General features: G+C 45.7%; 1 protein-coding gene across 5 annotated transcripts in view; it reads left to right on the top strand.

The window, feature by feature from the left end:
- Positions 1–225: 225 nt before the first annotated feature.
- The window catches only part of AUTS2 (activator of transcription and developmental regulator AUTS2), an 802,029-nt gene continuing 777,646 nt past the window's right edge, over positions 226–24,608 (top strand). For 2 of the 5 annotated variants that reach the window (XM_069791496.1, XM_069791499.1), the window contains exon 1: positions 230–760. In XM_069791496.1, the coding sequence (XP_069647597.1) occupies positions 467–760 (294 nt within the window). In that variant the 5' untranslated portion in view covers positions 230–466. Of the gene's footprint in view, positions 761–24,608 lie in introns of all 5 variants that reach the window. The other 3 variants (XM_069791498.1, XM_069791500.1, XM_069791497.1) reach the window with 2 other exon arrangements.

Genomic DNA, 24,608 nt, shown 5'->3' on the forward strand with positions numbered 1-24,608 from the left:
ACTCTCAGCTCCCTCCTTCCAGCGGGTCTCTCTCCTTTCTTTATCCCCCCCCCCCTTCTCTTTTTTTCCTCTCTTTCGAAGATCCTCGCCCTCCCAGCCCCTTGATCAAAGCATTCCGCTATTCTGATTTATTGCCTGCTTGGTGAGGCTTTTTTTTTTTTTCTTTCTCTCTCTCTCGCCTTTTTTTTTTTTTTTTTTTTTTTACAAAGGCGACCTGAGATCAGCCATTACTTTCCTTGGCTCGCTTATAGGAATCTCTTACATTTGGTGCTTGCTGCTGGTGGTGGTGGAACCGCACTCGGATTCTTTCATCCCCCCCCCCCCCCCCCTTGCTGTCCTCTCCTCCCTCCCTTTCTCCTTCCCTCTCTCCCTCCCTTCCTCCCCCGTTATTCCGCCGGGGGAGCCGGATTTGTGGCTGCGGTGGGGCGGGGGGGGACGAGAGCGAGAGGGAGAGCCGGCGAGAGACATGGATGGCCCGGCGCGATGCAACGGGCTTCGGAAGAAGCGGCGATCGCGGTCCCAGCGCGACCGGGAGCGGCGAGCCAAAGGCGGGCGGCGCGGCTCTGCCGCCGGCGGGGCCGCCGGCCCCGGGGCCGCCGCGGCGCTCTCCTCCTCGGGCTCGGAGAAGGAAGACAATGGGCCCCCGCCGCCGTCCCGGCCGCGGCCCCCCCGGAGGAAGCGGCGGGAGTCCTCCTCGGCCGAAGAGGACATTATCGACGGTTTCGCGATGTCCAGCTTCGTCACTTTCGAGGCGCTGGAGGTAGGAGCGGCGGCGCTTTGTGTGCGCCTCATTGTGTGGGGGCAGCGGCGGGGGGAGCCCCCGCAACGCCGACCCGGACACCTTCCCCCCCCCCCCCGGCTCGCCCCTTTACCCCCGCCTCCCCCCCCGCCCCGGCCGGCGCCGCCGGGGGTGCCCGCGGGGGCGGTCCCGCCGCCCCTTCCCCGTCCCCGGGGTGCCCCGCTCCCCTCCCTTCTCCCTTCCTGCCGCCGGCACCTGCAGCCTGGCGCGCCGCTCCCGGCGGGCGGCGGGGGGCTCCGGCGCGGCGGCGGGGACCGGGGCGAACCCCCCGCCCCCCCCCCCGCCAACCTCGGGCAGGGGAGCGGGGAGTTGTGCGCGCTCCCCCCGCGGGGCTCCCGGCGGCGCTTCCCCTCCCCTCCCCCGGATCAAACTTTTCTCGCGCCGCGGTGTCCCGGCGGGGCCGCCCACTCGTGTCCGCGGGGCGGCGTGGGCCGCGGGGGAGGGTTGCGTGTGCGTGTGTGTGTGTGTCTATGTTTCTTCTCTCGGTCTCGCCCACCGCGGGTGGTGGTGGTGCTGCTGCTGGGTGGGGGGCGCCCGTCCTGCCGCTTTCCCTGCCGGCCTGTCACGAGTGGGCCCCGCGATGGGCGGCGCGGCTTCCCACCCCACGGGGGACACTAGTCATCCCCCCCGCCCCCAAAAGCCGAAGGAAGGGGTGCGGGGAAGCAGAGACCGGCCCGGCGGAGGGAGGCGCCGCCCGGGAAGCCCCCCGTGGGGGGCTTCCCGGGCGGCGCCTCCCTCCGCCCGGCCCGGTCTCTGCCTCCCCCCGTGTACCTTCTACCCACCCACCCGCGACTGTGGAACCGCTTGTCAGCCCGGCCAGCATCGTGGTGGGGATGCGGGCGTGCAAAGGGAGCTCCGGCCCGTTTGTTTGAAGGGCTTTGTTGTTTATAACTTCTGCTCCGGAGAAGTTTGCCGTGGCGAAAAGCAGATTTATTTGGGTTTATGTGCGCTGGAGTCACAACTGGAACGATTATGAACTGTCAAAATAAATGCGGAGATGAAGCTGATTGTTTAACAAAAAAATCTGTGTAGCTGTTAAGCTGTTTAAATATTTAGCTAGGAATACTTAGTGGCATTTTCAGGGGTTTTTGGGGATTTTGTTTCTTTCCTTTTTTTTTTTATTTGGAGCCAAATTTTGTCCTTGGTTACACCTGCATCTGTCCAGACTAACGCCTCCAAGAGAACTTACTCTGGTGTAATTGAAGGGAGGATTTGTTCACTCTAACAAACCTCCACATGGTTGGTGTTAGACTCGTGTAAGCAATAACAAGCCAATGCTGAGGTAATGACGAGACTCAATTTTACCACCATTTCTCACCTGCTGAGCCCATCCACAAGTGCCCTGCTCAAACCAGAGACAGGAGGAGTGTGAATACACGTTTGTCAGCAAGAGTGACATTTGCATGCCTCTGTTTCGGACAAAATTCTGTTCTTCCTCAAACAAAGCCCCAGTTTGTGTCGTTAGGGGTTTTATGGGAATACGGACTCGAGAATTTGGCCATAGTCCTTTTTGGAGGGGAAGTGAAGAGCAAGTTTTATGGTCAGAACTTGGTAGGGCATTTTCTAAAATGTCTTTATTCTGTCCCGCTTCTTGTTTATTTTCCACTTGAAAATAATTGCTGTGTTCTTTTCTCTTTGCAAAGCCAAGAATGGCTACTACTTGCATCCTGTTATAATCCTGTACCACTAAAAAGGAGCACAGAAACATTACCCAGTTCTGCCAGCTAATATCACATTCAGATAAAACAATAGCTCGCACACTGAGACTTGACATACTTTTAATGTTCATGTGATAGGTGGCACATTTTGACCTAACGATTTCATGCTGCGTTGAGAAATAATGTCACAAAATCATTGTTAGGTGCTTTTTCCGGCAGCTCTGTATGCATGTTGAGAAAGTTGTTTCTGAGGATCAGAGGGAGTTGAAGGTGTCTAAGGCACAAGCCCAACGTGGCAGGAATTACTGTGTACGTTGCGTATAGCTGCCTGAAGTTTTTATTGTGATTTTAGTGTTGGTGAGGAGGTTGTGAGTGGCTGGTGGAGTGAGACGTCTCAGCCTTGGTGAGATGTTTGGGTGTTTAACGTGCTTGAGTTGAGATGAGAAGCCTTGGGTGCTATGGAGAGGTGCCCCGGTGTTTGTACATCTCACAATTGGGGTCTGCCCCGGCTTGTTGGAGGACATGGAGGTTTCTCCCCAGGTTCCAGAAGACACTGGTATGCACAAGTGACAAGATTGCCCCAGCCCAGGCTTTGTGCTTGAACTTCAGCCTTTTCTCAGGCTCAGCACAGCTGAAAGTGTGCTGAGACAGAGAGTTTTGTCTGCTTGATGTGAAAACCATGAGAACCAAAATGCAGAACATACCGCTAAGAAGATCTATACCCGCGGTCCAGAAGAAGGGAAGCAGGCAGGTGGTGGCCCGCGCAGGAGGGGAGAGCCACTGCTGAGGGATGAGGCTGATCTCTCTGCTTATGAGGACATCTTTGCAGCAGTAGGTGTGCGAGTTGGGTGGATGTGAGGTGTCACCCCAGGATATTGTTATGAATGCTGTATATGAAGTTGCAAACAAGAATTTCCATATAGCTTTGTTTTACCTGGCCTTTACTAAATGCTTTTTGTTGGGGTGACTGAAAAAGCCCAAGCTGTGCAAAATACCAGGTTGCGTGAAGCCCATCGATGGCAAGGGGACACAGGTGCTGCACAAGAGGAGTACACATCCCATGGCCGCTGTAGCTTCAGTAGGAGTCATCCACGTCTGTTATAGTTACGTTGATAAAAGTTCCCATCCCTTGAAGCAAAGCTATCTTTTTAACCAGCTCCCACTCTCGGAGCTGCTTTTCTGTCCAGGTGTCAGTAGCCTTCTTGTGCTTCTCAAGTGTAAATTGTTTGGTGTAGAAATAGAGGCCATCTGCTTCTAGTTATCTGTCTCTGGGTTTATGGCAGCCTGTACCTTGATCTCTCTAATGTTTGCATGGGGAATAGAGGGGAAGAGGGAGTTGAACGAAGACAGTGGGCTCTCATTGTTGATTTTTTTTTTTTTCCTTGGAGTGACAGTCAAGCAAATCCAGTGTCATTGCAGATGTGGCCAGACTGATCGTCACCTGGCCTTGCTAGACTTCGGTGTAGCGAAGTGCAGTGTAGGCCTGTCCCCTACACTGGGGAGCATCTTGGAGCTTTGACCTTCAGAAACCAGCACTTCTTTTGTAGTTAAGCAGCTGAGATGTGGTCCTACAATTTGATCTGATTCACCAGATCCTCCCGTGAGTAGCCTTGCTGGGACTAACAGCAGCAAGCTTTGCAGTTTACTCCAGAGCAATTACTCACATATCACTTCCCTGCCCTCCCAAAATCTTCCAGCCTGTAAAAAGGGAAAGGCAGAGATGCCTGGTACCTGTGTTAGTGTGATCGGTGTCTTGTCAAGCTGACGGCTTTCCCCAGCTTGATGTAGCCCGTGCTGCACCGCCGGTGTGGTTTGTTACCAACAGTAATAGCATGAAGTTCTCCAAACCCAGGTGGGCATTTTGGACACCAGTTTGACAGAGAAAAGGCATTTCTCAAGACATGATACATCAGTCTGTTGGAGTGACTTTTGCCATGGTGTGCTCTGGCAGTGCTGGTGAGGAGGTTTCTGCAGAGCTCTCTGGTGAGGTGGGTTTTCGCTAAGATGTTTGTCTCCCTCCTACCCTCTGGTGCATAGGACTCCAGGCAGGAGATGGATGTGACATGGCTGTTGACGTGCAGTGGTGAAGCTGGTTTACTGTGATGAGAAATGAAATCTGACCTGAATGTTAAGATAGCTTAAAGCCTGAGAAGTACTTGATGTTTCCTGAGTCAGCTCTGACCATCCCTATGGAGTAAGCAGTTAGTTTCAGGTTTTCTGAACACTGAGTAAGGTAATGAGTTTTTTCTGAGGATGTTTGTTTAGCTTCAACTCAGGCAGTTCATCTGACAAGCCTGAAATGGGACACAGATATTTATAAAGCACAGACAGAAGTGGTGTGGGACGGGAAGGAGGGGGGACTTGCATTTAAATGGGGATTCTTGTTTCATAAAATGGGCACAATTTCTCACCGTGTGTTTGCTGAGCTAATTTCTGTTCAGTCTGTTTTGAGACCATGCTAAATTATCGTCAGGTAAAGCCCAATATAATTAATTACAAATGAGAAATGCTGACAAATATTTGTCAAGGAGCTGTTTAATGAGCTTCAAATTCTGTGTCAGATGATTCCATCCACCTAGTGTAAATAATTTTTAAGCAATTGTTCCACCGCGTTTGTGTGATTTAGGCAGATGTTAGCTACGGCAGTTTTACATGTTGGACAGATAATACGAGACTAGATGAAGTAAAGCTTAACAGCTGATGTGGGCTTTAAAATAGAGACACTACTGTTACACAAACAAAATGTGGAAGTAACAGGAAGGTTTTGAAGATACTGTGGTCTCAGTTGTGTGTCGGTGTGTAGTGACAGTGTAGCTCTGTGTATGCATTTGAATGCAGGAATTTGCTTTAATAACTGTTGTGTGATACCCATTGCTAGGCATGGCCCACTGAAAATAGAAGTAGCTTGGCTGTGTGACAGCAGAAGCTTTGAGCTGGACACCAGAATGACTGCCTTGCAGTGTGGTTTTCCTCCCCAAGTCATTCTCTTCTCACCAGCCTTTTAGCTGGCCTGATTAGCCTGTTTACTTGAATTCTCGGAGATTTCAAGCAAGTTTGTTCTGCCTTGTCTCTATCCCTTCATATTTCAAAAGGAATTTGATCTTCATGCCTTGCTGCAGCAGCATCATAACGTCAGGTGTTTGTTCAGTGCTGTCAGCAAATCTTGGTAGCCCTTCTTTGTGTTTATTGACTGCTTAGATGCTTAGGTGTTTGTCCTAGTCTCTGTTTGCACATGCAAGCCTGCAGATTTAGACCAGCAGAGAAAAGAAGGGAATAACTAAATGAAGGTATCTGCGGATGGTGAGTGGCATTAGGTTTTGTGTGACACTGCGATATCATACGAAGTGATGTGCTTATTATTTTCACTGTGTATTTAGAGGAAACAGTAAATTGACCTGAGATCAAATTGCAAGATAACCTTGACAGAGCAACTGAATCTCTGATGAAAACCCTCAGCGACCAGACCTGAAAAAACAGTAACCCAAACTGAAAGTGGGAGTGAAAACAATAGGATGCATATTGCACAAAAGGAACCTGTTGGGTAATTTTTGAAACCGATGTTACTATCATTTGGGCACCTGAATACTTTTAAAATACTTTAAAATTACTTTTAAAAGCCTGATATGTTTCTGGGAGGCAGAGCACCTGCAACTCCCACTGACTTCAGTAGCTATTGGAGAGCTGAAACCATCTCTTTGGGCAGATAATGAGCGAGGATTGTGATTGTTGCATAAATGGTCTTTTAAACTCCTGAAGGTAACAGTGTAATGAAGGTGGGGATTTTTGCCATTCCCATAGGTGGTAGTAAGAGGCACAATGGCCTTGAGTTGAAGAAGGAAGAGTTTAAACTATAAGGACAAGTTCTTTAGATAAATGTGATTCAAGTAGTCTCCACTGGCCCTGCTCTTTTAAGATTAACATTAATAGGAATTATGCCACATATCAATAGCACAAAAGACACCCTTATCCTTCTTTATCTGGCATCTTTTTTTTTCTGCTATTTGGGTGAGAAAGTAAGCCCTTTCTCATTAGGTATCTGGGGCCTCTGCTGGAATGAGGGAGTGTAAAGAAACAGGTGTATAAAATAAGGGTAAAGGATCAGGAACTTGGAAGGAAAATGATCACTAGGGAAAGGAAAAAAAAATCAGCAGAAAGATATCAAGGGGCTGAGTAATTGAAAGATTGAGTTACAACTCTGAGATCAATAGAGAAGTATCAGGGACTGGATGGGAACACTGAGAACTAGAGGGGTGTGTTGTTACCTAAAGTGGAAGTTCCAGGAAAGATCCTTTGCTGTGTATGTAAATGCTCCATGGTGAGAGCCCTGCCATCAGTATTGAGGAGGAATACTCAACAAAATCTGTCCCCACTTAAAAAGTTGTTAAACCTGGTAACTCTTGAGCTGGGAGAAGGGCAGAACAATTCTTCACTCAATGAGATGGCCCCCTGTTTCCCCCCTGTCTCTGCTACTATTTTTTTTTTTTAAGGACTGTTTCTATCAGTTTGACTGGAAGACCCTACCACATTACACCGGGGGTCTGACCTGCAGCCTTGTAATTATCTGCAGCTAAATTAGAAGTTTAATCTTTGTTCTGAGCAACAATAAGTTGAGTCAGATAGGTTTTAAAAATAGCCCAAGCTCAAGTTTAGTGAAGTCTCAAATGCAATTAATAAAAAGGTAATGGAGTTAGGAAGTTGTGGGCTGAAATGTGGAAATGTTTAACTCTCAGTTTTCCTTTACTTGAAGTGCAGTGCTTTGCTGAGGCAACATCGCCTTGGTTCTGCAAGGGGAAATTGCTTCCAATGTTTCCCTGTGTTCTTGTACATCATCCTTATGATTTATCAGTTCAGTATCTGTGTTCTTGTTGAGATTTGGCTCAGCATGTGCCACAAATTACCAGCTGTATGCATTTTTTGTATAGTCAGTTTGTTGTTGTTTTGACTCGATGCCAAGCCATGGTGAAGACCACTTCAGAACATCATAGTCCTCTAAACTCCTTTGTTGTAAAATGGATATGAAAATCCACTTTGTAAGTAACGAGAAATGGCTAATGCAGGTAGGGATTTGTTTTGCTGTAACAGCAGAATGTGCAGTGGCAATTTGTCAGATCTCCAGCTCAGCTCTGCTGTGCTATTTGCCTTTAAATAGTGTGTTACCTTAATATCTTGAGATTTTTCTCCTTGTATCTTGGCAACACTACTGCTGCTGAAGTTCACACACTCATGCGATGGAGAGAGAAGGTTTTAACCAAAAGGGTAAATCTTTAGTCTGGTAAATACTATAGGAAGGAGTTTTGGTTCTGTCCTGCTCTGTGCAGGAGTGGTGGAATAAAAGTCAGCAAAAGAAGCAGGTTATTCCTTGGCGCTGCACATATTTTTCCGTTTGTGTGTGTTTGCCTATCAGGTTTAATTTGATCGTGTTGCATGACGTAGGCTCCATGTGGATTTGCTTGGTATTTGGTGTGCATCGTGGTCCTACTGGTTTTAAAATCTCCTGAGACAAAAACGTGGGAGATGTGCAGAGGTGTATTGTTATCTGATGCGCCCAAGTTCCTGGCTGTCCAAACTTTAGATTGTGTAATGCTGGCTGATGCACATATTACTGATACAATTAATATCCCAAGTCCAAATGGGAATAGTTACTCCACAGCCATGCGGGAGATCAGTTTGGTGTTCTCTCCAGAAATGGTTGCCCTTTAATCTGTCTCACATGTGTTTGCCAGCTTCCCAAAGTGGAAGTTGCTTCTCCTCTGGAATCAGTGCTTCTATAAATTGCCTCTTTTCGTACTTTAATTTGGTAGCAAAGGGGATTTACTGGTTTGGGAATAAAACCACTGCCAACCTGTCTTCCCCATCCACGAGCCCAGGCTTGTCCTTTGTTGGATGAGCTCATGCAAACAAGCAAACATCTTCAGCCTTTGAGACATGCCCTGTGCTGAGCATCGTTTGAATGAGACCATCTGGGGCAGGTTTGTGGATGCTGCAGGATGACAGTGCACACCTTAGTTGGAGAGGCAGGTGGAGGTAGGCACCAGGAGGTTCTAGGTTGGATTAACTTTTAGATGGCTGAAGTTCTGGAGGGGTACTCCTTGTGTTGCAGAGTAATTGTAACAGAGTTGTGTCAGACTTTAAAACATGCTTTACACTCTGGTGCAATCGAACGGTGGTCAGATCCAGAACTAAATTCATGAAAGTTTGTGAGAAGCCTTGTTCCATAATAGGCTGACTATGAGAGGGACAGTTTTTTAGAGGAGAGTATGTGACAGTGATAATATCTGGTGCAGATACCCCCTTACCTGCCAGTGAAATCTGCAAGCCATTATCACCTTTTATTCCCTACACGCAGGTACAAGTTACCATGTCCCAGGCGACCCACCCTCGGGACTTGGGGTGACCCAGCTTGCAGGTTGCTCTGGAGTGTCCTATAGCAGCTGTTAACTTGCCCTCCCGGTATAGTAAAGGCATTTTCATTTCCTTGCCCGTGAAGTGGAAACAATGAGACAGAAGTGCTTGCCACTGACTTCTCCTGGACCGCACGCAGGTGGCTCTCAGGCACGGGAGGGCGGTTGCCCTGGGTATGAAACATGTGTGGTGTAACTTCTCCCTCCTGGCACGTTTTGACAGCCCATGTTTTGCTGTTTGTACACCATTTCCTACTGCTGAGGCTTAGATGAGTTACAAACAGGGTGATAATTGCTCAAGACATTGATTTTTGTTTATTTTCGCTCTGGAAGTCCTAAGTGATCAGAGACCTTTCAGTCTGAGAATCTGCTTCAGGTTTTTGAGACCTCTTCTTAAGGGATGGTGGGAACGGAGGAGGGGTGTTCAAAGGACCTGGCTCATTGCTATGAGATGGGGATGTCCACCTGGGGGGCTGTAGGCTCTGTTGTTTACCTGGCTCCTGACCACTTTTGTCACCTTCATCTTGGCTTCTGCACGTCCATGTGCTTAGCACAGTATGTCTCTGGAGGGTGCCATGAGCGTCCTTCAAGGGTCCTCCAGAAACTGGCATCTGGTCCCCAGCTTCCAGGAGGCCCAGGGGAAGGAGCTGGGAGGTGCCGCTGTTGCGAGAGCTGGGTAACACAAGCTCTCCAGCTTGCTCCGGAGATGACCAGATGTGTTGAACGGCCGGGCACGATGCGACATCCATCGGAGCGGGCACTGACGGAGGGCTGAGGCAGCGAAAGTGGTTTTGACCTCCAAGGAGTCTGTGTGGTGAGAAGGCAAGTGAAGAAGTGCTGCTGTTGGGGACAAGTTATGTTGTAACTCTGTTAGTGTTGCGGGCTTTAATGCACGTCAAGGGCACTTTGACCTTTGAATGGAATCTTTTGCTGTGAAATTGTGTCTTTTCTCCTCTCTTTTCTTCCCTTAAAGAAAATTCAAAATAAATACTGAAAATCAAAACCGTCTGTTTTGAGGGGACCAAATTGCCTCTCTTTATTTTATGTGATTTGGATATTACTGAACGATTAAAAGTCCTAGTATTTTTTACTGGCTGGCTATTGTGCTTGTAGGCAGTGACTCTTCTAGCATTAGTCATTTTAACTATGGAAAAAAATAATAAAAATGCAATTAATGTGGCTCAACAGCTGAGTCTGCTGGACTTTAAAAAAAAAAAAAGAAAAAAGTAAATTTTAATGAGTTCTGGGATCAGAAAGATACATCTGGTGGATGGATTTGCCAAGTTTTCAACCTCAGAATGTGTGTTGAAAAACTCAGTGAATTATGTAGCTACAAAAGTGGATCTTTGCATGTTTATAAGACCTCAGTGCAATCTCCTTATTTTTGCCTAATGACAAACAGACATTCTCACAGAGGCGCAGCCCAGAAAGACACACATGTGCCGAAACAGCTTTGTAAGCTGATAGTATTTGTATCAGAATGCTGCTACTAGTGAAGGAATTTTGGAGGATCCATTAAATATAGTGGAAAAAATATCATGGTATTGGATAAAAGAAAAGAGAAGGAAGGGAAATGGAAGGGGGGGAGAGAGAGGAGAGGGAGCACTGAAACTTTAAATGTACATGATGTGTGGGCTAAGATATTGTGCCTCCACTGCTGAACCAGAAAATTTATAACAACTGTTTGTCATGTGTATGTATTTATAGCCATTCACATAATGAAGAAGTTTCATGAGGTTGTAATAACGTATCAAGATGGATGTAATTAAAACAGAAGCAAATTGACACCTCTAGATTAAAGGCAAACTCTAAACTAATACACCTGTATGCTGTCACTTATGTATTAGTTGTCTGGGGCAGCATGCCAGATATGCAAATAAAAAGACATTGGCAAATTTCCTTGGATGTGCGGTTGTGAAAAACCCAACTATTTAATCTTTTACCTAGCCCTGTTCAGGTTTGTAGCAACAGTAGAATTTATTAATTTGGTGTCACTGATGCTTCGTGATGTGAACGGGCTAAATGATACAGAGGGGTGGGGAAGGAGCAAGAAGAAATACGGAGCAGGTGACTGCTGGAGAATAATATTCTTTATAGTGGGACCCTTCCCTTAGAAAAGAAGTGTCAACTGGATCATTTCAGATCTGTCCTAACTCTCGAAACTCTAGAGGACTAAAGAGTCCTTGACATTGACTTTCTGTAGCATTTGAGCTCAGTTAAAGGCTTTCGAAAACCGCACTGTAACAACAGATTTTGGTTCCGTCATGCTGCAGGCGATTGGGGTTGCCAGTAAGGAAACTTCTCCTAAAATTTGTATGTTTCAGATATACTGGCACAATTCAAATCTGATGTAAATCATTACCGAGTCTGTGAAATGGCTATAAAGTATCTTAGCCATTTTATAGAATAGTATTTTTCAACTTGTTTCAATTTGCAGAAGCCTAAAATTTTTCTGGTGGAGTTATGAACACCTGTATCGTGAATTTAAGCCTGCAGTCAGTAAGTTGGCTCTCTGAATTAATGCTCTTGGGGTTCTTAGAAGTAGCCTGCAAACGACTGATGTGAAATAGGCTATTGGTATGGAGCAGGAAGGGAATTATTTGCCTTGTTAGTTCCAGGCCTGTGAATGGAAGTACCAGCCTTGCTTTTGAGTAACTTGCACCCCAGATAACCTGCATTCTTTTAAAAGCCCCAGGGATGGAAATAGGTCCTCATGTGGCTTGTGTATAACCCCCGTGGCTGGTGATGAGGGTTTTCTGTTAAACGGCCGATGCCGGTACCTCCAGCTCCTCCCTGAGCATGGAAAAAAATCTTAGCTTTTGTGGATTTGGTGGTGTTTCTCCTGGGAGCAGCTGTCCTAGAGACCCACAACCCTCGGCTGCTTCCAGTAACCTCCTCAGATGGTTGTAGACACTGCGGTTAGTAACGTTAATTTACAAGTAGATTGATACGACTGCAGGTCTGGAGAGCTCACTGAAGCCCCAGATTCTTGAATTTGGTTTTGAATTCGGGCGTGAAGTTCTGCGTCCCAGTCAGGGACGAACCAGAAGGAACCCGGCCATCTGCCTTCGAGGCGTTGCGGTCGCGGGCCCACTCCTGCCTGCGGGTGCTGGGCGCTGGGCTGCCATTCCGCAGAGGTGCCTGCAAAACACTCCTGTTTTCAGGGAGCTGTCTGCGTAAAAGCTCCAATGGGCATGTTCTGTCTTACTTTTTTTGAATTAAAAAGACTCCTTTTTTAGTACATCTGGACATTAAGGATCAATCGTAACGCGGTACGTGGCTTCAAAGTGATTTCAAATGGTAGGATTTTTGTCTTCAATACTTCAACAACTTTTCTTCCACCTTTAATCTTTCATGAGCGGAAGCTTCAAAAGATAATTAGTAAAACATGCTTTTATCTGCATTTATCTCAAAACATGATTAATTTTTTAACTGCAATTACAGCAATCATTTCAAGTTTCCTCTATATTAATGAGTAAAGGATTTTTTTTTGAGAGCAAGCGAGTGCCTAAATATGGCTGTATTGGCCAAGTTGAAAGGTACACTTATGAGTGTGCTTTTTGTTTTCATTGCTAGGGATTGAATTTCCGGTTCCAGGAAGTAATATTTCACATGGATTAAAGTCTTTGAAATGCTCTTGCCTGGCTTCACTGGATCATTTGAGGAGCTGACAATGCTAAGAATTGGATCATGCACTTCGCAAGACCTGGCTACTGAATACCCAGTTAGACGTTCCCCCTGTGTCAGTGCTTTTTTGCTCCGCACTGTGCATGTGTGACTGGCGGGATATCCTCTGCATGCTGCTCTCGGCATTGCAATGCAAGATATATGATGCAGCCAGTTTGTTGTTAATGAATTGGCCATGAACTTATAAATTTTCAGCTTTACCATTTCTGTCTTTGTTATGGGCAGCTTAAGGCATTTTTTTGTTACTATTTCACTTGAGGGAGAAGGGTGTTCATGTCCGTTCCTGTCTTTATTGCTGGTCCTAATGTATGTAGGACTGTCCAACTGTCCTGCAGCCTGGATCCCACCTGTAGGTTGAGTGTGTGGCCCTTCAGGATTTTGAGCCCCTCCTGTCCGTCTGGTTGTTTGTCCTCCGTGGCTCACCCCAGTGCCCCTAGAAAATCGTGCCACTGGCAGAGATATCCCAAAACAGGTATCCAGCCCAGAGCCTCCAAAAGCAATGGACCACTGTGGGGGATTACTGAAAAGAAACAGAATTAAATCCACTTTTCACTAGAGTACAGCCTTTGTGTAATTTTGCCCTGTGAAAGCTGCTTGTCAGCTCTGGCTCCTGCTTCTCCATGAACAGGAGGGAGAGATTTTTGGGCTGGAGCTGTGGTTTCGCTGCTCTGTGCCTCCAAAGGGAGTAGGCAGAGAGCAGCCCCGAGGCTGCTGGAAGTGATGCTGGGGTGATGGCGTGGCCTCAGTTACCACAGCGAGGTAAACAGAGCAGACATTTGAAACTGCAGCTGTAAGAAGTGTAAGGGCCTCATTTTTCTGTTTTTTTTTTTTTTTTTTGTTGCCTTCAGTTAGGCCCTAGTCCTGCATGTCAGAGGTGATTTGGAGTAAGCCTGCACGGCCTTGGTTCATGTCTGATTTTAGCTTCTAAATTGGGATTGCAGTTACCCTGCCCTGCAGTCTCTGGGGAGGTGGATGGGACGATGACTGCAACAGTGGATTGGGCAGCTGCATAGGAAAGCATGCAAGTGTATAATCAGATTTCTGATAAAACCAGGTCTCTAAGTCCCTTGAATGGGTAGCTTTGCTGTGAATAGCCTCATAAGGTCTGCTGTGGCTGCTCTCTTTGTTTGGTACTCTGACAAAAAATTGCTCTGGTATCCTTGTTGGCATATTTTTACATCTGTTGTCCATATTTTGGATTTGTTCTGGCTGCAGTCTTATTTTGTTTTGCAAAATCTACCTGGGATTGGGACAGAGATATATGTTTGCTAAGGTAGATTTGGAAATTGCATTGTTGAAATACAGCCCATATGGGCCATTGTAAAATGGTTACTGCAGCATATAATTGCCTTCACAATGATGTGCTTTGTCATTTTACTTCCATCTTCAAAGAGGCTCTCCTGTAGTCTGCTGACAGCAATGGTGGTATTAGAAAACATATGGATTTGTAAAGGCATTAAACTGTCTTTAGTTCAAGGATTAGATTACAGCGTTAGAGTATGGGTCACCACATTTTCATGTGGATAGGCTGCACTTCACTGTGTTCGTTTATGTTGTAGGTTAGGAAAGGGTTTGTTTATTTATTGAAAATATCTGACATAATATCCTTTCGAATACATGGGGAAGGAGGCATCTCTCATGCCGCCGTATGCAGTGTGAGCTGCTCCTCTGTCCTGGGGCCATGGTCCCACCTCACCCCGCTTCGCTTGCAGGGCTTGGTTCAGGGCTTGCCAGCCACACTGCCAAGACTTTCAAGAAGTCTGGGAGGGAAGTGCCAGTTACAACATGGAAAAATACACAGAATGTAGAACCCACAAAATTGGCTTTGAAATTATAAGGTTTTCTTTTTTAGTCCTCTGTGCCGGGCTGCCACTCTGAATATTTTGGGTATTTGTTTTATGTTCACATACAAAGGATGTGTTTACACTGTACAGCTCCACAGATTTCAGAGTTTGGCTTTTACCTTTTTTTTTCCTACTGTCACAGTTTCAAGTGTGGATTTTCTGGGGCAGGTCTGAGGTCTGCAGTGCCTCTCTCAGCCAAGGCCGGTGCGGCATTTGCATCGTGGGAGGCACATGTCCTAGGATGTGGGACGCAGCCTCCCTCCAGGCTGGAGCGATGCTCGTGCTCTGTACACCATCGAAAGTGGAAAGCCAGAGAGTGAGGGGGATAATACACATAAAGCAGATCCTTCTTTTTCAGTTTTGTTACTGGTTTTTCTTACTTCTTGCGGTGTGCTCTGTTTAGTGCTCTGCCCAGCTGGGACATTGAAGCAGGCTGGCCTGTCTTGCATGGCCCATGGCCACCTTCACCTTCTGCCACACGCCCTTGCTGTTGTGTTTGGGTTTGCGCAGGTCCCTCCCAAAACAGCTCTTCTGATATCTCTTGTCCTTCAAACATGCTCTTTAATTAAGATGCCGAGCTGGTCCTTGGGCGATGTGAGTTTGTTTCCGTGTAAGCGCGGTCGTCTTTCGTAACCTTGAAGCAGTCACTCCCCTCCCAGTCCAGCATGGCTGTGTGAGCACCTGCTTTGTGGTTGTGCTGAAGAAGGATGGATTTGGGCTTGGATCCATGTGTATGCTCATGGGAGGTGCTGTGTCCGGGCTTGTAGATTTGTGTTTCTCGACTGAGAAAAGCAGGCCTATGGGGACAATGCTGGTGTGTGAGCTACTGTTTAGTGTGAAGTCAAATATGTGCTGAGGTGTCGTCTTGAGCTAGAGCGTTAGTTTCGCCGTAGCTGAGTTTTGCTGTCTGCAAAATGGGTTTAATAATACTTTTCCTCTTTAGGGATTGCCTGGCTACTTAATTAGCATCTGCATGATGCTCAAATAGTAAGTGGTTAACATAAAATATCTACTTAATTTAACTGTAGGACATCAAAACACCAATGCTTATACACATTTAGCAGGGACTTGGCTAGAACACATTTAAACAACTGAAGGCACTTGTGTTATTGTCAACCACCTTTTAAAATAAAGGTGTAATTTTGCCTTAAAATTGTTGACAGCAATCACTTTAAGGAAATCTGATGTGAAGGGCAACTCAGTGAAATTCTGATTAGTGCTTTATCTTTCTTTATACTGTTTTGATTATTAATGATTTAAAAGTTAGTGTTGCTTAGTTGTGGCTTGCTTCAGTTTTAAATCACTTACAACATTATCTGTCCCAGCTGTGGTGGATATCAAGGTTAGCTTATGGTAATATCTTTCCTTAAAGCTATTGCAGAATAGGGAAGAAATTCTCATTCTACCTATGAGAAATGTTAAAGGATGTATTACTAACCCTGGCAGCTGTGACAGTGATAAACAAATTAGGTCTGTCATTAATGCCAGGGTCTGCAGGTGTAATATGTCATAAAACTGGTATAGCTCTGTTACTAACTGGCCTATATAAATAATAAATAAATGCAGGTTTTTTTAATCCTTGTGTAACGAATTTAAGAGCAAAGCTGCTTTGTGATAAGGTTTGTGTAAGATGAATGCAAAGTTCATGTATATGGCATGTTTTTGCAGCAAACAGTGCAGGAATGAGAAAGTCAGAAATTCAGTCCAGTGAGAAGCTCCCATTAATATCTCCAGGTTTTGCAGTAGGCCCTTGTCAGGGCTTTATTTAAGGACAGTATTTATGCAGATGTTTAAATCAGTCCCTCTTTAAGACAGTGCTTTAATATGTTGTTAAAAATCATAGCACAGTGCACTTAAAATGAGTTTATGCTTACGTGCAGTCAGGAGTGGGATGTTATTAGGTATATACACAAATATATCCTTAATGCGAGGCTTTGTAACTGTTGCTTTTTAAAAATTAAGGGAAAGCTTGGGACAGTGGCATGTTTTTTTTTTGTTTTGGGGCATTCAGTCAGTCAAGTCTGGTGGTGAGACAGCTCCTGGAGCAGCAGGGCCAAGGTGTGGTCCAGCTCAGCATCTGCCCGCGGGATGCGGGACATGGCAACTTGCTGGAGCACATCTGGGCACGCTGGAAAAGCCCCAGCAGGCAGCTTGGCTGGGTGACCACAGGTAACGGTGGGGTGGAAATGGAGGACGGGCAGCCCGGCCACGCTGCGGGCTGGCGTGAGCCCGCGTTTGTCGAGAGCTTTCGTATTTAGTGCGTCCCTTGCCTGGTGCCTGAACGTGAGCGTGCGTTGGTGCGGTGAGGATGTCGGATGAGTTTGGGTTCGAGCGCAGGTTCAGGTCTGGGTGTAACATACAGTGTCAGTGCAAACTGACAAGCTGAAACCTCTACTGTATGGGATTGGATTTTGTTTCTTCCGAAGGGAAATGAACTTTGCAGCTTTGCTTGCAGTAAGTCCTGTTAATGACAAGTCATCAAGATTTCCCTGGCAAGTAGCACTACTTCGGGTAATTACTTTGGGAAGCTACCAGGGGGTGCTTCCTCCTCCCCCCCGCCCCGGGTGCAGACACCTTCCCCCTTCCCATCCAGCCACATATTGTTGCTTTCTCCAGCTAAACAGGTGGCAGGATTCAAATCACCACTCTCTGAATGGAGTTCACTCTCCACAATAGCTCACCAGAGGCCTGTTTTGTTACAGAACATTGATTAAATAAATATTCCTATGCATACAGAAGAGGAGAAATCTGTTACAGCACTTTGCAGTTATTTTTCCATTAATGGCAAGGAGCTCTCTCTAATTTTCCTGCCCCTTTCAATCTGTTTCCCTGTCTCCCTCCCTTCCCATCACTGCTAATGCCTTCAAGTGCATGAGTAACATACAAACAACTTACATTCCCTCCAGTTCAGATCTGCGAATGCCTTAGCTCCAACTCAACGTGCTTTAGGAAATCCCGCTAGCCAGTGCAGGGCATAATTGACTGCTTCATAAACATGTTTTTGATTAACTTGATATTTCATGTTCAATATCAGTATTCCTTGTGTTAACTGACTTTCATTTCATTAATTTATATAGCAGCAGTTAAAAATACAACGTTGCAATACCAGCATCTTGCATAATATTGACAATTGAGGCAGAATATTTGACTTCTGAAGAATGTCTTTTTTCTTGTGTTCTTCTGTGTCTGTGACCCCTGATCTTTGAAAATCTTCAAGGCAAAAGTTACTGCTCTGTGATCTGTGCTGATGGGGGTACATATATGTTTTGGAAGACAAGCACCACTTCCTCAAAGATGCTGGCAGCGAAAAGCAGCTCCACTGCAAGCACCAGATCTGATTTGGTATAAAATGGTGGCAACTGGAAATAAATGTATGGTAAAGGATTTCTCCAGGGGAAAAAATAGCTTTACTAGTTTTAAGTTCAGCAGATTTGTCTTGAGAAAAAACTTTTGGTTGGATAAATGTCTGGCTGCAATAAAAGTAGAATATAAGGAAATGCCATGGCATTACTTTGCCTCTATGCTGTTGTGACTGAGACCAAAATCCACTCCAAAGAACTAACTTGAATTTAGCTTCCCCCCCCCACCCCAGGCAATAATATCTCTACTTTGGAAAACACAGAAGTCAGCGTTTCATTTTTTTTTTTTAAACAAATTTAGAGCTGTTAAATCACAGAGCTGTTACTCTAGAGAAGTAGATTGTGTAATGTATTTTTTAATGTTTAAAGACCATAAATGAAGCCTCCCTCCGTTATATGAGTTTGTCTTAAAATACTTATCACTGTTGTTGGCTAGATTTAGGATCAGGGTTGGAGGAGTACCCATTTGGATAAAGCTGATCATCTGGGCACTCTTGCAAGGAGAATCCTTGCCCTCTTTCCTAAGCTATGGTATGATTGCCATGGTTGAAATGAAGTCGTGCCAGCATGCTCTGCTTTTGCACTGCTTTGTGTTGCTGCGGGTAAGAAGGGACTGGTTATGGAAGGCTATAGCAGAAGCCCAGTGTCTGTCTTCTCTTCCTTACTGTGGGCAGTTAGTTGGAAGTGACACTAACCTGAGTTTAATTCTAGTTTTACATTGCAACAACATGCCAGCTGTTCCTTGTATTCTTCCGTGATACTGCAATGTAATTATTTTTTTGTTATCTTTGAAAATGTAATTTTATGTTGGTGTGCTTCCCCACTAACCCTTTGGCACAGAAAATGTATAGCTAATTCATTTTTCCTGTAACATGAAAGAAGCAAGGGAGAAAATCTCTAATCCTAGGGCCAAGTGGCTGTATTAAAGACAGCTGAGGAGCAATGTGCAGAGAGGAAAGGCCCCATCTCAGACAGAGTCTGAAAGCCACTGGGACGTCTGTAGTGATTAATGGTATCGTTGCTTTTTAGCTTCATCAAAAGGTTTCAGTGTAAGAGTTTCTAAGGAATGCTGATAGTCACAGGAACCTATCAAAGGGTACAGAAAATACCAAATGAGCAAGCAGGAATGGGAGTTAATTACTGAACAGTGATTACTCTGATATAACCAATTATTGGATCATTAAATGTTTATTACCTTTTTTATGCTCCTTTCCCCCGTAAGTGCAGTTTTGTCCTCATAGTATTAAAAAAAGGGTGGATCTAATGCATAAAAAGCCTTTTCAAAACCTGGAAAGTATTTAAAGAGTATCTCATCCTAACACCTGACATGCTGGCCTACTCGCTCCGTTTTCCCTTGCTCTGCGGATTTGGGGTCAAGTGCTGTGAACCCTATTTAAAGGCCAGATTATCTCACTTCTAGGAAGGGGCTGGAGAAGAGCGCAGCCGAAGCAGCAGAGGAGAGGCTCTGTTAGATGCAGCCGGCAGGTTCACCGCTCTCGGCTGGCGACGTGGGGCTGGGTTCATGCCTTCTGCTCCTGCTGGAAGTGGTCAGTGGCTTTTGTGTCCCATCACCCAGAGGCTCTTCCTAGGGCTCCCTGGCTCCTAAGAATGGAGTGGCATGGTTTTAATTTTCCTTGGGCTTAGAGCATCTCTTCCTCTCCATTCACTAAGCCTCCCTGAAGAAAGAAGTCTCCATTGCAAGGCAGAAATGATGCCGTTTGAAAGTGAGACATAAACCCTGCACAGGTCTTCCACTGGACATCTGCAAAGTGAAAAATACTGTCTTTTCAAGCTGACTGCAGTTATTTTGGATGACATTTGACAGTTTAAAATGTTAAAGCAATTTTAAAAAATATAGCTATTTGTGACTTTTGTTGATGATCCTTCAACACTGAGTTGTTTAAGCGTTCTATCTCAGAAGAAGTAAGGATAAGGTTAAAAAAACCCCCAAACAAACAAACAAACAAAAAAACCCCCCAACAACAAACCAAATGCTCTTTCCCTGTCATCATGGCATTCCCTGGGGGTGGCACATGCTGGTCTGTGTGTGCAGGGGTGCCAGGACGGGTCTGCATCTACCCCGTGCCTTTGGTGGGTGTTTGGGTGCAGGTGGAGAGACGCTGGGGTTCATCACAGTCCTGGTGTGTCACAAGCCCCCGGCAGTGGGTTTTGTATCTGTGGGGTGGGCAGAGTGAACCCGGGGAGGCAGTCGGTGCGCTCTGCCTGGTGGTGTGTGTGTGTGACCATTACTGGATCTGCTTAATATCACAAATTCATCTGTTTCTGAAGCATTTGGTGTGTCTCATCCTCAGCTACCGACGTTGCGACCTCTCAGTAACCATGTTGGTTTTGTCTCAAATACAGTATGCTTGTGCGGTAGAGGAAGTTCTCGTGAAGCAAATTTTTCCATTCCCTTATTTGTGAGTTTAGTTTAATCGTTGTTTTTATGAACTTTCTGAGGGGATTGTTATTTTTTTATTAATACCTCCCTTTGCCAAGTTGGAAGCTTGAACCATTTTTGAGCTAAACCTTCAGTCAGTCTGTCTTTTTTCTCCTCATCTTTTTTGTTCCCTTTTTTTTCTAACACAACCAGACCAGCCAAAAATCTGCTTCTGGACCTTACCTCACAAATGTGATTTTCAGTTTTCATCTCTGACACCTAAACCCCCATGAAAGTTGATGGGGGAGGTTATAGGGAATGCACAACAGAGATTGAAACCAGGATGCTGTTTGCAGCTTTACGTTATTACTGTACTGGAAAAGGAGGAAACTCTGTTAAACTGTACTCCCTGCGCTCCTGGGAATTTAAATTATTGTCTTTGCTGTACTGCTGTGTCAGATCAGTTGTGTGGCAGTTGGGACTTTGCCCTCTTTGGAGGGACTCCTCCTGATGGGTATTTCTCAGTAATCCTTCAAAGTAGGACTTTATTCTGGGTTCCTTTCTCTATTTTTCTCTCTTTAAAAAAAAATATAGAGCATGTTTACTTTGCAGAGCAAATATTATGCAGGTCACGGCTTCCTCCTGTGCACGAAGATGATTCTGTCCCCTCAGTGCAAGTCTGTGGAGTCAGGGCTTGTCAGAGATGCTTAAGGACGTGTTGCTCACGGGAGCCCAGGTTCCCACACAGGCATCTGTGCTAAACACCGTCACTCTGAATATCCAGCAGTAAACTGCTTCCTCCAGCAGTGAATCACAGCCGTAAAAGGCCCCTTTAATCTGCCGCAATCACAGTTTTGGGGATGCAGGCTGGTTTGGGGGGCTTGCTGTCCTGGCTGCTGCGGCCATGCGAGCAAGAGGCACAGCCAGAGGGTACTTGGGGCTGCTGCTCGTAGGCACGTATGCGATTATCCCCTTTTGACAGCCTCTGCGTAAAATAGTAATACTAATAATAATAGTGAAACATCCCTCAGGATTTCCTCTTAATAACTGAACATACAGCAGCAGTTGTAAACTGTCTTGGTACTGTCATAGCCTCTCTGAGAAAGGCGGAGGGCGGAGGACTTCGGACGACAGGCGAGGATGCCAGTAACAAGGCGAAAACAAGGCATCCTGTGTTTTAGAGCCTGTAGAAAAACGTATCCTGGTTGCAAGGCTGCGGGAGATGAGCCAGTCTCCAGGACTGCTACAAATGTTAGATTTCAATGAAAGGTTGGCCAGGAACAAGGTCAAAACAAGCCCGATACACATAGCAAACAGGGAAGCTGCAAGGCGCAGATAAAGGTTAATGCGAAAGGGCTATTGGCATTAGTACAGCATGTGGTCAGCTTGCTGCGGAGCAGGGTCTGAACCAGGAGATAATGAGGAGGGTTTACTCTAATTCTATTATAATGTATAATTAACTAGCATAATTGATAGCAATTTTCCCTGTGTGTCTGTGTGCGTATGCACGTGTACATAAAGTCTCATTTTCGGCTTTTGTGCGATTGCACTGTGTGCCTTGAGTCGATGGAAACTGTCCGGTGGCTCCCCAGGGCTCAAGCTCACTGCCTTGCTCAGCCCATGGATCTGGAGGGGGAGCAGTGTTTTCAAGAGCCTGTATTTTCTCTGTCTCTGAAATTAGACATAATATCTAGGTGGTACCCTGGATAAGGCAGACCTGCTGCTGATAAAACAGTCTGTTGTGCCGAGAGCCACGGATGAAGTTAGTGTTTGAAGAGAGAGCGAGGGACAGGTCAGCCTCGTTTCCTTCTGGATTGTTTGCACCTTTTATTCTCAGTATCCCTGTGAAAACAGAGAGCTTGAACTGAATTTTGCTTTTGTGATCATCTTTTGTACAGGATAAAGTTTATCCTTTGTTACTAGGCAGAGACATAGGCATACACGTGTTTCAAATGCACCGGGGATTTTAATTTTCGTGGTGCACAAAGAAGAAAAACCGTTGCTGATTCCTCTGGCCTTCCTCTGCAGGCCAGAGAGCAAATGAGGAAAATCTTCCCCTGCCCCAAATCAACCTCAAACCAGGCTGCCAATGCTGTACTGATGTGGTGATGTTTGGGATTTTGTTGGTTTTTGGACAGGTAGGGAAACCCCTCCTCTGTGGGATTGATGCTGGATGCCATAAAGTAGCACCAGATGTAAAATTAGGCTTTATCCCAGATGGTCATGGTTGATATTGTTGGGTTGCAGGAAGCCTTGTTGTACCTACTATTAGATCCATTGAAGTGAAAATATCAAGGTAGGAAATTTAGGTTTGGGGTTTTTTTGTTTTTTAAATCTGGCTCTGATGGTAGAGAGGTCTACTCAAAGTCTTGAATTGTAAAGTAATAGAAGTGGACTGACAAGTAAAAGTGTTGAATGTTTTATCTTGACAGCTGTTTTTCTTGTCCACTCTCTTGATTTTGTGGGGTAAAATTGAGGGAGAGCATTAGTATTTACTTACTTCTTCTTTCAGTATCTGGCAATACACATTTTTCTGAGTGTAAATGCAAATAACCCACTTCTCCATTCTTAATCCCTTGGGATGGGAAACCTAAAGGCCATATTCTTACTTGAGAGGGGGGGATTTAGCCTTCCAGCTACATTAAACGTTAGCTGGAAACATGTGGCTAAAGGCTCCTGAATACTGAGCTGAGACTTTTCCCTTGAGGTTCTGGTTTATTGGAAATTTAATTTGTAATTTTTTTTTTTTTTTATTTCAAAAGTTACGCAACACTTTAAGCCTCAGATTTTAGGTCACTCTGCCTTTTTCAGCCAGATCCACCTCATAAGTGAGAAGGCTCCCCGAGGACTGCAAAAGACTCAGGCTTAGCATTATCCAGGAAAAATGCGTATAATAGGTGTATTATAAAGTAATAGGTAATGTAACCCCTGTCTGTTAGCCTGGTGAGTGCAATGTGAACAGTGTTACAGTACAGTTGCATGCACTTAAAGTCCTTTTTTACAAAATAATGCTAATTGCCCTGGGCTGAATGATGCCAGGGTCTTATAATACCTGCCAGTACTTGTAGAGGGAGCCAAGAACAGTCAGGTGGAGAAATCAGTGAGATTGGCTCTCATGCAGAGTTTCAGCATCTGAGGCACTGCTAAATCTAGCAAAGGATTAATACCAAAATAATCCTGCTCGTCCAGGAAACCCGTGACAACGTGCAGGTTTGAGATCAGTGTGATATGCTTTAGAAGGAGTGTAATAATAAATTTGCAAGTCACCAGAGATAGAAACCAATTGCTATTCATCCTATATCACATCTGAGCTTTCCTACAGTTTGTTTCCTGTTCCATTGATATGAGAGATCCCATTCCACTTGAAGTCCAGCATCATTTCAGTGCAGGCTTTCACTAGAACCCATAAAAATGCTCCATATCCAGCAAAAATCCCACTATCGCTCAAAATCAATTCCTGTAACCATTTGAAGAGTCTCATCCTGGACTCTAGGTGGTCTGTACCATTCTGTAGTGCTGTTAGTATTCTGGCTGCAGAAGTTCTGTTGAAATGGGAATGAAAGTAAGGTAGCAACTGGCAGCATAGAGGTGTTATGGTTTGTCTTTTTTTTTAAAAAAAAACCCAACAAACACTGGTGACTGCTTAATATCCAGATCTTGCTAATCTGTTGCCATTACATGTGCGTGTTGGAAAATCTCACCTGTATTTTTTCTGCGTTTTTTCCTGTGTTTGTTATCCGATATATCAAGATATTGCTGGTGTTTTGCATTGTGTCGGGTGTCCTGAGATGTGATACCCAAGCCCTGTAAAAACGGTGTGCAGCTCAGCATGGAGCTGCCACGGCTTCTGCTCGTGACCTTGTTCGGCGTTGTGTTTAGGACTGCTAGAGCTGATCCTGCCGCCCACTCCCAGCCTGTCATCTCTTTCTCCAGCCTCACTGCTGAAGTGAGCAGGGCTTGAGTTTTCTAAGCATTTTTTGCAAGATGCCAAGCAGTTGAAGAATACGTGGGGACAGGACTTCTTTCTTCAAAAGCCTGTTTCTCTGATTTATCCTTGAGTGGTCTGGATGTGAGTTGGTCCATGTCCTCAGTAAGACTATGCCCGTGAGTCAGGATTTTGAGTAAACCCGTGTCTCCTTTTAGTGGCTCCAGTGGTGCCGTTTTTACCGTGCCAACAGTGACCATGGGCATGGTTGTATTCTGCTCACCCTTCGTGCATGAGGCCACCTCGTCTATAGCTGCCTGCACGCAGCGCATCTGCAGAAATAAAGCAGAGCAGGCAGGGTCCCCTGGCTCCCCTGGCTTAGCACAGAGGATCCCAGCAGGCAGGTGCCTGGGGAACTGATCGGGATCTCAAGCACTTGGGGCATTGCCTCCTGCCAGGTCTGCGTGGTGGGGGCACTGGACTGGCCCCATCCTTGTTGGCAAGGGCAGCTGCAATGGGTAAGGATCCAGTCAGCTTCCTTCTCCAGCAGTGGAG

This window comes from Haliaeetus albicilla, chromosome 9 (assembly GCF_947461875.1).
Source record: "Haliaeetus albicilla chromosome 9, bHalAlb1.1, whole genome shotgun sequence".
NCBI classification, from domain to species: Eukaryota; Metazoa; Chordata; class Aves; order Accipitriformes; family Accipitridae; genus Haliaeetus; species Haliaeetus albicilla.